Source organism: Pseudoliparis swirei, chromosome 5, assembly GCF_029220125.1.
Source record: "Pseudoliparis swirei isolate HS2019 ecotype Mariana Trench chromosome 5, NWPU_hadal_v1, whole genome shotgun sequence".
NCBI lineage: Eukaryota > Metazoa > Chordata > Actinopteri > Perciformes > Liparidae > Pseudoliparis > Pseudoliparis swirei.
In genome coordinates, this window is record NC_079392.1 from 8,371,913 (window position 1) to 8,384,843 (window position 12,931).

At 47.2% G+C, this 12,931-nt stretch overlaps 1 protein-coding gene across 1 annotated transcript in view; it reads left to right on the top strand.

Moving 5' to 3' along the window:
- The window catches only part of mast2 (microtubule associated serine/threonine kinase 2), a 136,366-nt gene that overhangs the window by 83,012 nt on the left and 40,423 nt on the right, over positions 1-12,931 (top strand). Inside the window, exon 5 of the mRNA XM_056415632.1 lies at positions 9,060-9,151. Coding sequence (XP_056271607.1) covers positions 9,060-9,151 — 92 coding nt within the window. The remainder of the gene's footprint in view (positions 1-9,059; positions 9,152-12,931) is intronic.

Consider the following 12,931-nt stretch of genomic DNA (forward strand, 5'->3'; position numbering starts at 1 on the left):
GGAGAGAGCGGGAGCTCCACGCCTCCACCTCCAGTAAGAGTGTGTGTGTGTGTGTGTGAGAGAGAATGCAAGTCAGATTCATATCAAGGCGACAAGTTATATATATTTTATTTACCGTTGTTCCTTTGTTGCAGCAGTATGTTTACATCCAAGAACTCTACACTCGCACTCTAACGTGCTCTCAAGGACAACTGCGACACGCCGACGTGTAGCAGGCATACTGTTCACCATCTTTATTCAGCGTGTCAGCGTGCTAACATTTGCTCATTGGCAGTTAACACAAAATGCAGCCACCATTAATACTTTGGTCATTAAATATTGGATGAAATTATGATTTTGACCTGATTTTGGTCAAAGACCGAATCACCTAAACGTTCTCAGAAATTGGGGAAACCTCTGGATGTAAACATACCTTTTTTTCAGATTTTTCTTCTGTCAGAATGTATGCCTTTCTGTTGGTCGTGTGAAATTGAAATTACCGATCCTTGCTGAATATAACAACTTTATAAGATTAGTGGGGAAGAGAGAGCGAGAAAGAGAGAAAGAGAGAGAAGAAGAAGTTGCCCCAAACACAAATGCCTGACAGACAGGCAGACGTCGTTTCAGTGGCTAGATCACTATCACTAGATATCTGCTGCGATGACAGTTTGGCCGGGGTTTGGGTGGCAAGTTCGGCTGACATTCACGAAACGGAACATGCATAGTGTACATACATACCGAGCCGGTGGAACGGAACACCGTGTGGAGACGGAAACACGAGCCGGTATCAGAGTGAGGGAGCAGCAAGGAGGGAAGTCCTGCATCAGCTCAACGGCCTTCTGCTGACCAGGAGGTCTGCGTTCAAACACCATCAACACGTCATCAATGCCATTCCACCAAACTAGAAACTGGTCAAATACAAGTATATATAGTGTGGTAAGGTTTGTCCTGCCCAGGAGATGGTCCTCAGCTCCATTCAGGCTACAATCATTTAATTGCCTGTTTAGTTGTCAGGTCAAATGCACACTTGCATATGCTACTTGAAAGTGGATCTCCGGAGTGTTTACACAATGCCGTCGCTGAATGTGTTCAGCTCCCCTCTCTGTGAGTGGAACGGTGGCAAACTGTGTGCTTTTAAAAGAAAAGGATCCAGCACAAGACCAAACCCTCGATGCAGTCGCGTGTGATCGCCGCGGCGTTGGTTCTGGATTCCGATCACGTTTGCAAATGAATCCAAATGGTCTTCGTGTGACCTCGGCTGTGGAAACCGTCCCAGAACTCGACCTTTTAAACTTGGTTGAACTGCTCTCCGATATCTGACAGCAGCCCCGTTTCATTCCCCCCCCCCCCCCCCACACACACACACACTCGTGTGCCAGATGGCTTGACTTACTTATTGGGCTCTAGCATTTCATTATGAAATTGCCTTCTTAGTTTTGTGCTGAACCGGTGGCGGTGCTGCACCACAGATGGCCCGACATTATGTGGGGGGAACACTGCACGTACTGAAATGTGTGGAGCCCTTGACTTCCCAGCAGGCGGCCTCACCCATTCTGTCCCACCCGGCAGGGGAGGGGGCAGGGAGACCACCACCACCATAAGGTCCTCATGCCCCAGCAGATTGGTGCCAACTGCCATCTGAACTCTGCGGCGCCAGGGGAAATGAGCGTCGGCCGTTTACATTTAAAAGTAGACCCACGTCCGTTTGGACTCCTCACACGGGCTCTCTGGGCTTCTTCCTGAGACGGGGAAGCGGGTCTTTGTTTGAGGAGGTCTTTGTACTTGTACAAACTTCTCGTGGACTCCTGACTGAGAAGCTGGTCCAGGACTTCCTGTCCAGCCGCTTCCTACTGCGATGAGTTAGTGCGCGAGGCTGCGGCTCGAGCCCTGGCACTGCCGCTGCCGCCTCTCACAGCGGCATGCTCCAACAGTATGATCTCAGCCAGTGTCGAGTAAAGCTTTTACCAAAAAAAGCTCAAAATCATGTCCACAGACACGCCTGAAAAGTCTCAGATCGGCCACGCCAAGAACTTCTCATTTGAATCGAGGACTTGTCTCTTCTTCATCCCGTTGTAAACCGACAGACAGTGATGCTGTCGTGTCACTCTGAGAAGTCGTCATCGTAAAACTCCGCACTATATGTGACAGCAGAGCGATAGAGAAGAAAAGGGAAAGAACAGATGTTGAAGAACATATTGAAGTCTCTTCACAACACACACACACACACGGCCAAGCAGTCCTCATCACACATCCCTCCTTACCCGGCTCACTTCCTCCTCTCCTGTCTTCCACTCCTCCCCTCCCTCCTCTGTTGGCAGAATCTGGTCGCCGGCTCAGCTGCGTTGCCACGGCAACAGCAGCCTCCTCCAGCACCTGCTGTCCCCCACTTCCTTTCATCCCTCCGTCGTTCAGCCCCCCATCGTCACCCTCTCCCCCCTGTCCGCCGCCTCCCCCTCCCTCTGTTCCTCTGACGGCCCTCTGTCGGCCCCTGTTCACCAGCGAGGAAACCCCTTCCTCTGGAGGTAAGAGACGTGCTGTGTCACCTCATAACACACCTGTGGGTTCGCGTGTGTGTGTGTGTTGACTCCTGTTTGCTGCAGCGCTAACGAGCCGACGACACCAGACGACATCCACGTATGAGAGTCTTCTTCTGGCTTTGTTTTGCTGCTTATTTTTTATCGGGACATTTTACTCACCAATATCCAAATAGTTCAAGGTACCGATGAGAGCCCAGGAGCGATATTTTAGGGTGCTTGCACATCCGATGGGTTTGGTTTTCGTTCCAAATAAACTCATCAAACCCTGGTGCGCAATCACTCAATCGTTCCTCCAATTGCCGGATATTCAATGTTTCTCATTCAAAAGTCGTGCGGTCGAGCTCAATATCGACGTCGTTGTCGTCAATAAACCCGGCAACTTGGTAGTCAGAACCCCATAATGGGTCGCACGATACATCGGTCATGAGTGGGGAGAAAAATGAGAAATGTGAGTATTTTGTTCTTGTGAAGATGACAAAAACACTCCTCAGTTCCTGAGTCATCAGAAGGCCAAACTTTTTTGGAATCAAGGAACGATGTCTGTATGGGTGGAGATATGCAACAAGAGATATTAAAGGGATTAAAACTGTCTCACAGTATCAATTATGATGGTTTCAAAATGTCATATCCTGCTTCCCTGTATTTAAATGCTGGAAGAAAGTTCCTAAAAGGGTTCCCGAAAATGTCATTTTACTCAAACATTCCTAGGAAGGGGATCGACTGCTAGATGCCAGCGGTGCAATTCACCGGTGTCATCAAACATCTGTAAAGTTAAAAAAAACGTTCTGTCGGCGTCTGCGGAGGTCGATCAGAGCGGCACTCAGAAACAGGTGTGAGGAGAAGAAAAAGAGTGCAGAGGGTGGGAGGGAGGACTGTTTGGGAGAGAGAGAGAGAGAGGATCAGAGGAAAGAGGGAGGAGAGGGCAGACACACCAGCAGCTCTCTGGTGCTCACTCCCTCTCGCCGGCGTCTCTTTGCCAGCGGCGTCCTCCGCCCGGGTGTCGGGGCGATGGTCGCGCGACTGCGCTAGCATGTCTGACTCCTTCTGGACGGTGCTCTCCAATTTCTCACTGCCCGAAAGGAGCATGCTGCGGCGCTCCAATAGGTGAGCGTCTATTTTCACTCCGTCCTTTCTGTTTTCATTAGTTTGGATGCGTCTCGTCTCTGGCAGCCTGCGTCTTTTTAGTTGTAGTTCTCTCCCCCCCTTTCCTCTCCCACGCCTCGTTTGATTTTTTTTGCGTCTCGATTATTTTTATTTTTTATTTGTTTTCATTTTCTTCCTCTTTTTCAATTCCTGCCGCTCTATCTATCCATCCATCCATCCATCGTCCCTCCTCCTCCTCCTCTTCCTCGCTGGTATTAGATGCTCAGCAGGAGGCGCTCCAACACGAAGGTCCGCTCACTGTCGCCTCGTCGATTACATTTTCTCGATCTGCGTACGGTTTTGCGCAGCTGCAATGCACGTCCAGGTTGGAAGGGAAGTCGTCGCTCGCGCGTGCGATCACATGTCGTCGTCTCTTCTTCGCTTTGTTTCTCCGTCGTTCCCTCAGCTGACCTCTCCTCTTCCTCGTCCTCTCCTCTCCCCTGTCAGTCAGAGCCAGAGATGGCTTCTCCAGCAGCAAAGAGAAGCCGACACAGCTGTGTACTTATCACAGCAATTTTCTGCCTCCTCCCTGTAATAACGGGGTGATCACACACACACACACACACACACACACTGATTTCTTCTTCTCTGCATTTGTCACCGCCTCCTGTTGTGTGTATTCGTCTCGGGGAGTGTTTTTCAGAAGAGAGGGCATGTGAAGTGACTCCTGCATAGCAACAGTTTTCGGAGAGGAGTGGTTGGAGCCGACAGCCCGTGATGAGCTATAATCACGACGCATAGGATCCAGGACTCCCACCGAAAGAAAGGGCGACCTGTAGAGATCGGCGTCCTCTTTTAACAACAGTTATCACATTGAGTTTTAAATTATAGTTCTTCTCGGTCCATCCGTTTCTCTGGCTACTTTCTGACCTTGTCCTAACGGATGTCCACAGATGTCTTTCTGGCTTCTTCTCAGTGTTTCTAAAGCAATAAATTGAAATATTTACATCTTCGTGCCGTCGACTTTTAGATAACGTACTGTTAAAGACGAGGTCATTATGCCGGCACCTCCAAACAGCCAGGAGAGTGCTTCTCAAGTCTCGACATGATAGGCTTCCCGACATGGCTCTCTCGTCTCGTGTTGAGTTTAAAAGGTGACAAACGCCCACACCAGTTCACATCTACACAGATTAGTGAGTTAATCCGACACAGAGCTCTCAAATCCTGAACATGTGGTTGGTTCTACTTCCGTGTGTCACATATAGAACCAGATGCACAACATCCTTAAAAGAATGGAAGCAAACAGCCAAACGTGTGCATGTCTGCTCATGTGCAGGAGGAGGAGTGAGTTCTGGCCCTGAAAAGGTCCATCAGCTGATAATTGACACCGATGTGTTTCATATGGAGACTTAGTATGTTGCCGTGGCTCCTTTAGTGAACATGCACCTCCTCATATATATCCAAACGCATGAATATTTATGACTGATTTGTATGTCAGGAGCTTTTGTAATAAGATTGATGTTTCTGCTGGTGTTTTAGTAAAAAACAAGCGCACTGTGCATTAAATAAAGGCTGCGGTAAAGTTCCCTTTTCATGTTAAACTGGAACAATTGGTCTGAGGGCAAACTTTCTCCTCAACACAATCGATTCAATTTAAATCCGGACGACTGAGACGGTTAAACTCAAACCAGAAGGTTGTACAGCTTTCAGTACTTGATGTTATTGAAACGCAGATGTTGAGGTCCAAATGACACGTTAGGCCTGTTGGCAACAAGTCGTCGTTGATTTATTTAGAAATAATGTGAATTTGCCAAAAGAGAATCGAGCCATGGTTGCATCTCTTATTTGTTTCCTTCCTTCTGGGCCGTTAACTTCGTCGCTAGTGACGGCAAAGCAGAAGGTGTGAATACGAAGACGAAACACACACACACACACACACGCACACACACACACACCGTTGTGGCCCCTCACATTGATTTCCTGGGGTGGCTGTTACCCTCACAGCAACATTATTGAGTGGAGTGTGGGAAATGAGTTTAGCTCTAGTGCGTATTAGCTGTATACACACACACACACACACACACACACGAGCCAACAGGAGTAATTTTACAATAACAAAGTTATTACCTTCTGAGGTGATACGCTCATATCGCAAAGAGCACTGCAGTAAACACACACGTGCAAACACTTTTTATATGTAGCTGTTTATGAGTGCAAAAGAAAATGGCGATTATGGTGGCAACAAACATCCGGATGGGCAACATTTTTATTATACAACACATTTATACTCTGGTTACACCATAACCGGGTGTAACCAGAGTAGCATTAAGGCCCGGTGGAACGAGCTCGCTCTGCTTTGATGCGACCCCGGTACACAGCTGTCACTCATCTGGCGATAACGATGCGCTTTCCTTCAGCCCGTGACTGGGGAGTGTCAGGATGAAGTATTTCGATGAGTTTGCTCCTCCTCGTTCTGCCTCCAGAGTACACGTTACGCTACACGGAGAAATGGCCGCCTGCTCTGACCCTCCTGCCGCGTGGCTTCGATTGGGAACGTCTACTCTATTTCTAGGGAAACCTCTAAAACTCCCTGATTGAAACGCCACGCTAATGGCACGCCGCATCGTGTTCGTTCAGTGTGGCCCAAGAGCCCCGGGACAGGTTCGACGGTCCCGAACCCGGATGACGTCACCGCGACGACAACGCCTCAGGAAAGCCGCGCGCGGTCTGTGGCTTTTTACCGACTGTTTAACAAGAATCACCAAACTCCTCCTGAAGCCACAAATCAACGATTGCACATTTCTGTTCATGCACGGATCAAACCAGCGAGATCCTCCACGGTGATCGGCGAGCTGTAAAGGCGTTAGCTGGCGTGTTTATAAGCCGAGCCAGACATGAGTTTGATATCAATCGTCTCATCTCTCCCCGTCTTTCATATGGCTGACGGCTCAGGGGGGGGGGGGGGGGGAGCATAAGGACTTCATCATGAAGACTCGGCCCTGCCTGGGTAAAATACCGTGACCAATTTTAGGGGAAGTTTTTTTGGTCGTAAAAGATGCTTCACCCAAAGAAAGTAATGAAACTGAGCAGCGGCAATCACTCACTGTGCCGTTACCTGACAGGCCGCTGCTTCGACGGTGACGAGATGCACTCAAAAAGACCACTTCACACACACTCGCACGCACACACACTCGTACAGACATGTTGCCTTCAGTCAGTTCTGCATAATAGAAACATGTTTTCCAGCAGGGATCCTAAACTGCCTGCAGGAGAAAAAAGAATGAAAGCAGCACAGTTTCTTCCGAGAGGGGAACTGTGCTGCAGCGGCGAAACAACTTAAAGTCGGAAACAAGTACCGGTACACGGCGGTAATGTTCACGTTTAGGCAAGTCAACCTGAAGCTGGTCAGCGGAAAATCTCGCTCGCTCTCTGCGTCATCCACCAGACGGAAAGCCACGAGTTACGTGTTGAGTCCTTTTTACCGTACTCGGACCTCGAAATTCAAAATGTCTCACGAGATAACTGGTGGCCAGATATGTTATGGACCACAGGTTGTTATGAACATGCCCCGTTCAATGAAATCTTCACTTTGAGTTTGCTTGATTTCTGTAAGGAATCGTCTTTAAAAATCCACATATGGTCATGAACTGTGTGTGTGTGTGTGTGTGTGTGTGTGTGTGTGTGTGTGTGTGTGTGTGTGTGTGTGTGTGTGTGTGTGTGTGTGTGTGTGTGTGTGTGTGTGTGTGTGTGTGTGTGTGTGTGTGTGTGTGTGTGTGTGTGTGTGTGTGTGTGTGTGTGTGTGTGTGTGTGTGTGTGTGTGTGTGTGTGTGTGTGTGTGTGTGTGTGTGTGTGTGCGCCCATTCCTTCACTTAAGAAAGATACATAGAGACCAACCTGAGGGGAAGGAGTTCAACCCATTGTGTTTGTTTTGAAAATGGGTTTTAAAATCTCCATTTCAATACCAATCATTCATTAACTGAATCCAGTTCACTCCTCTGTCCTTCCTCTACGCTCGTCCTCCAGTGTCAGCTAAACAGAGAGGACCTCTCCTTGAAGCTTGGCGACAACCTATCGCAAAAATAAGAAAAGAAAGGAAATGTGTGTTTTCCAGGGCAGCGGATGGGTTCATAGGTTCAGCAGCATCTCAGAAGGAGCGTTTCCACACGAGGCTGAGCAGTCTGCAGCACGGAGGCGTCGGGTACGTCATCATTATATAGGATGAACAGCACCGGACCCGGCGTGGAACCTTGGGGAACGCGTGTTAGATTAGGTCCGCGTTTAGTTTGACGGCCACAAGAGCATCTGTTAACGCTCCTCCCCCTCTGCCAGCTTAGCGTCGTGTGACTTTAAAAAGGGCTTCATCCCAGTGAACCCCGAGGCCTCAACGGCCCGCTCTCTTCCATCTGTCATCTTCGTCGACTCATGACGGGACACGCTCGGCCCGCCTGTGACCCACACAGCAAACAAAGTGGGGAGCGGTCCTGTGAGCTCGGTTCTGTTTTTGTGTTGAGCTGTTAAGTGCGAACACCGCCTCCTCGATTCCTGCTCGTTTCCTCCTCGCCCCTTCTGTCTGGGGACGCCTGCTGCGACTCAAAAACAGATTATTCTTTTCTCTGCCGGAGTCGTTCGCGCAGCAGCTCGTGCACACACACACACACACACACACACATACATATACACCCCCACGGCGAAGACGCTGTCATCTCGGCTCACATCGGAGCTGAAGTCGAACCATTACGCCGCGTGATCAACGTTCAGCCATGAGCGGAACCTTGGGTCGACATTTTCTAATAGAGCACTGCAGTGGAACAGAAGAGGAGCAGCAAAACAAAACACCATTTTACTCTAAACTAACATCCGACCTTCTAGTATTTCATTTGAAATGAACTCTAGTGCGTCTCTTGAACAACTAAATGGCTGCATCACAAACCTAAAGGTAAACAAGAGATCGTTTGCCCAAATAAAGCTGCACTTAACAGATTAAAAGGGTAAATTCCTCCATGAATAACTATGCGTGCGTTTTACCAAAGTATCAAATGATTGTTGTCATGGCGTGACCCATACACCCGTGTCCCGGAACTCGAGAGCTGACAGTATTTTCTGTGAGTGTTTCCTTGTATAAAGGGAGCAACTGATGGAGTACCACCCCCTCTGTGTGTTATCGCTCCTCTGTATACAGGCAACGGCTTATACAGCATGTTTGGGTTTGGACCAAAACATTTATATGAAACTAATGTAGGCAAGTTGGACTGTAGCAGGAGACCCTTGTGTGTGTGTGTGTGTGTGTGTGTGTGTGGTTCATTGCAAACAGAGCTCACAAAGCCACTGGACACTCCAACCGTTACAGTTATCATGCTGATAGAACACACCGTTGCTTTTATTGATTCAGAATCTGAACATGGATGAATTCACTAAACTGAGTTTGTGTGCGTTTTTTTCTTCTTCTTTTGTTGTCCTCAGCTGTCGGACGAGCAACAGGAAGAGCCTGATTGTGACGTCCAGCACCTCCCCCACCCTGCCACGACCACACTCGCCTCTGCATGGACACACAGGTAACACACACATATACACACACACATACAGGACTGTCTCAGAAAATTAGAATATTGTGATAAAGTTCTTTATTTTCTGTAATGCAATTAAAAAATATTAAATATTAAAAGAATAAAAGACTTGCAATATTTAAGTTGATTTGTAATGAATCCAGAATGCATGACATTTTTGTTTTTTTAATTGCATTACAGAAAATAAAGAACTTTATCACAATATTCTAATTTTCTGAGACAGTCCTGTATATGTGTGTCTACTTGCCTTGACACTTCCTAAATGTGTAAACCTTATCTTGGTACCGACAGTTTGAAAATGTGCTTTGTAAATACACGTGTTGCATGTGGGCTGTCGTTAAAGTACACATATTATAAATCACTCAAATGGGTTGGGTATATTTTGAGTGTCCTGCGTTGGACAATGGCCGAGGAGGCGACGACCTCCAGCTGTGCCCTTCTTCACTCAGCTGTCGACATCACGCTCTGTAAATGCAGAGCGTCATAAAACTGTCAACGTGGGTCCTCCTGGTTTGACTGATGGGCCCATGTGAGCACATCATGTAAATCCATCTCGGGATGAATTGATACTTACGTTTCCATTTGAGGCTGATTGACAGATCAACATGGGCGAGCTGATTGTTAGCCAATCCCAGATGAATCCGAGAACACTGACAGGGTTGTTTGCTGTAAAACGTTGATATCTGCATCAGACCCAAACGTGCATAGTTTAAGGACGCCGGTTCACCGTTGGCCAACTGACTGGAACGTTATGAAGCGGTACGTGCATCGTCTCGCTGAAAGCCTTTCAAATGGTAGGATGTGCTGCTTTTTTCTGTTTTAACATAATGGTCATCTCAATATCTGTTGCTCTTGCAATTTCAAAGCTTGACCTCCTATGAAATAGACCTTGTTTTTAAATGTATGATTTTTTTTAGACCAAAGAAAATCTGCGTGTTTATTTGAGCAGTTTCTCAAGAAATACTTTTTTCGCAGTGAGTCCTCACAGAAACCACACACACACACACACACACACATTATTGCTGGTGACAGTTGAAATGAACGCTGGCAGGATTTCAGATAAGCACGCAACTCCAAATCTACCCTCAGCAAACCCACCCACGCGACCCCCTCCCTCCCCCCATAAAATGTAGAGAGAGAGAGAGAGAAATAGAAAAGCGATGAACAACGGTGATATTGATCGATGGTGACAGAAGGGGAGGAAGCGACGCAGTCGAAATATAAATTGGAGGGCCTGAATCGAATAGGATTGGTGACGGACTGAGAGGGGAGAAAGATATGAAACATGTATAGAGGGTAAAATATTGACAATTATGTCTGACTCTGGAGAGAGAGAGAGCTCTTCATTAACAGTTGTTTGTGCTCAGCTGACAGGCATGTCGCACACATGTCTCATTTCCTGCTCAGGAAATAATGGCACATGCCAAGTCAGTCCCACCACACACACTTTGTTTGAATAACTGGTTTTGATGAACAATACATCAATTCAATAATCGTCAGTCCAATTTAACCGATGACAAACGGAAACAGCGACGCATGTGATCACCTTTTAGAATACGCCTTTATTTAGAAATTTCCATGGCACATCCCCGTGAACGCAATCATTCACAATCGATGTTGAATGCGCGGCGTCATTGTTGCCGCGTGTTTACGGGCAATCTCTCTGCCTCTCCCTCTCCTTTGGTCTCTTGTTGGTGCTCCGTACGCAATCCATCAAAAAGGAAAACACCGAAATGTATCGTGATAAATCATAAATTGAGAATTGCATACAATAACAAGCCCTAATTATGTCAAAATTCTAAGCTATTTGGTTTATTTTGCACTAAAGTAGTAAAGTATTTATTTAAATCAGAAAGGCGTGTACAAAAAAAGGCATTGCCGTGAAATATTTACAAATAGACTGTTTATGTATTGCCTGTATTGTGCTATATCGTGATATATACTTTTATATTACATTACCTGTTTGGGGTCCCATTGCGGTGCGGCGTCCACTTCACTCTTCTTCTCTCTTTTTTCTCTCCCCGTCCCGCCGCCAGACTGCTGAGGCTGCTGCGTTGCCATGACAACGCTGCCTGCGATCTCTCAGTCCCTGTCTTTTTGTGTCCCAGACACTGCAGAGGACTTAAACTCTGCTCATTACATATCAGTCGTTAATAATGCGGAGATTTTCCATTTGATCTCGTGTTGCTTCGGTCCACAACAAACTGCACACTTCCTGTAACTTTGATCTATTTTGGATCAAAATGTTTGAACACGAGCTTAACTGGGGGGTTTTCAGTTTAAACACGTAAACAGAAACCGTGACCTAGTCTGATCCAAGGCCGTGATATCTCACCACTGGAGGCCATTAAATCTTTCCCTTCATTCCAACAGACCCTCTTCACACGCACGTGATTGCTTTTCCTCTCCCAACTCTCACTTTGGCTCTCATCGCAAATTTCATCATGGCTTCAATCACCCAGCCATTTGCTGCGAATCAAATGGAGATTCCTCAAAGTCTAATATCCTGAGGGGCTGATGTGGACCAATCCTCTCCAAAAATGACTTTTATTAAAGCCTGCATAAAACCCTCGCTTTTCTCCCTCGCCCCGCTCCTCCCCACTTCTTCTGTCTCCTTCTTTCTTCCTCGCTATAGTTTCTTGTCCTCTTCATGCCGTCTCCTTTCATTGTCTCCTCTTCGACATCCACACCGTCTCTCTTTCTTTCCCTCCACGGGGCCCTGAACTCTCCTCTCCCCTCCTGGCTGACATTTGGTAAAGGCCAGCTGGTGATTGTCAGCTGAGTGTGCTCTGACTTCTGATGAACGCCATCAAACAATCCCACTTTGTAATTGTACTGAAGGACAGGAAGAAAGACGACACGGGAGTCGAGCTTTTCTTTTTTCTGTCTTTCCGCACCCCTCCCCAATTATAGCTGTGTTCTGTTACCCCAAACACACTCCCCCCGGAGAGGCAGCGAGAGTGAAGAGGCACAAAGCAGATCATACATTTGCATGTATCACGTATGCCGGTGGACGTACTGCCTTTGCTAAAGTAGCGCACTGTCAACTGCACACGCAGAAAAAAGTTCTGAAAATGTGACAGCTGAGCGGCTTCTACACCTGTCGTGATGAGACTGCCTAGCGGGTACTCGCAGACACATTTCACGTCCAGAAAATGATGCACTCTGTGATTTTTTTTTTCTTCTTGGAAGATGTTATTCAAATATATTCAGGAGTGATTTGAGTGTTTTTTTTTTTTTACCCCCTCCGGAGCCAATCAGAGGATGTCAACATGCTGCAAGTCACTGACATGACGGTGCTGTGTGGTAGAAACGAGGCGATGTTTCTAGTCTCGGTTCAGTGCGGCTTCGGCTGACGGCGGGCGTCCGGCCCGCTGGTTCTGAATGACAGCCGTGACCAGCGGCTGCTTGTAGGTCAGCGGGGCGGAAAAAAACTCAAAGAAACAGGAGCACCGTGCAAACAAACAACCTGTCGTCTCCGAACGGATCGCTTTGCAGCAACACATGATGAAAGCCTCTTTGAGTTACCGCCAATGTATCGGCTCATTTTGTGAGGAACAAAAAACAAGTCAACAAGGAAATAGAAAACCCTCCATGTTCCTACGGTCGTTGAATCTTAGGAACATAAATAGCTTTCATTGCACATTTATTTTGTTTGCTTTGTCGAAAAAACTTCCAGACATGATTTGATCCGTCATTTTTGCTCTCATGGATCTGTTGAGTTATTCTGTAAATTAGGGAAATGCCCGTCAGAAGTTTACCCCTCAC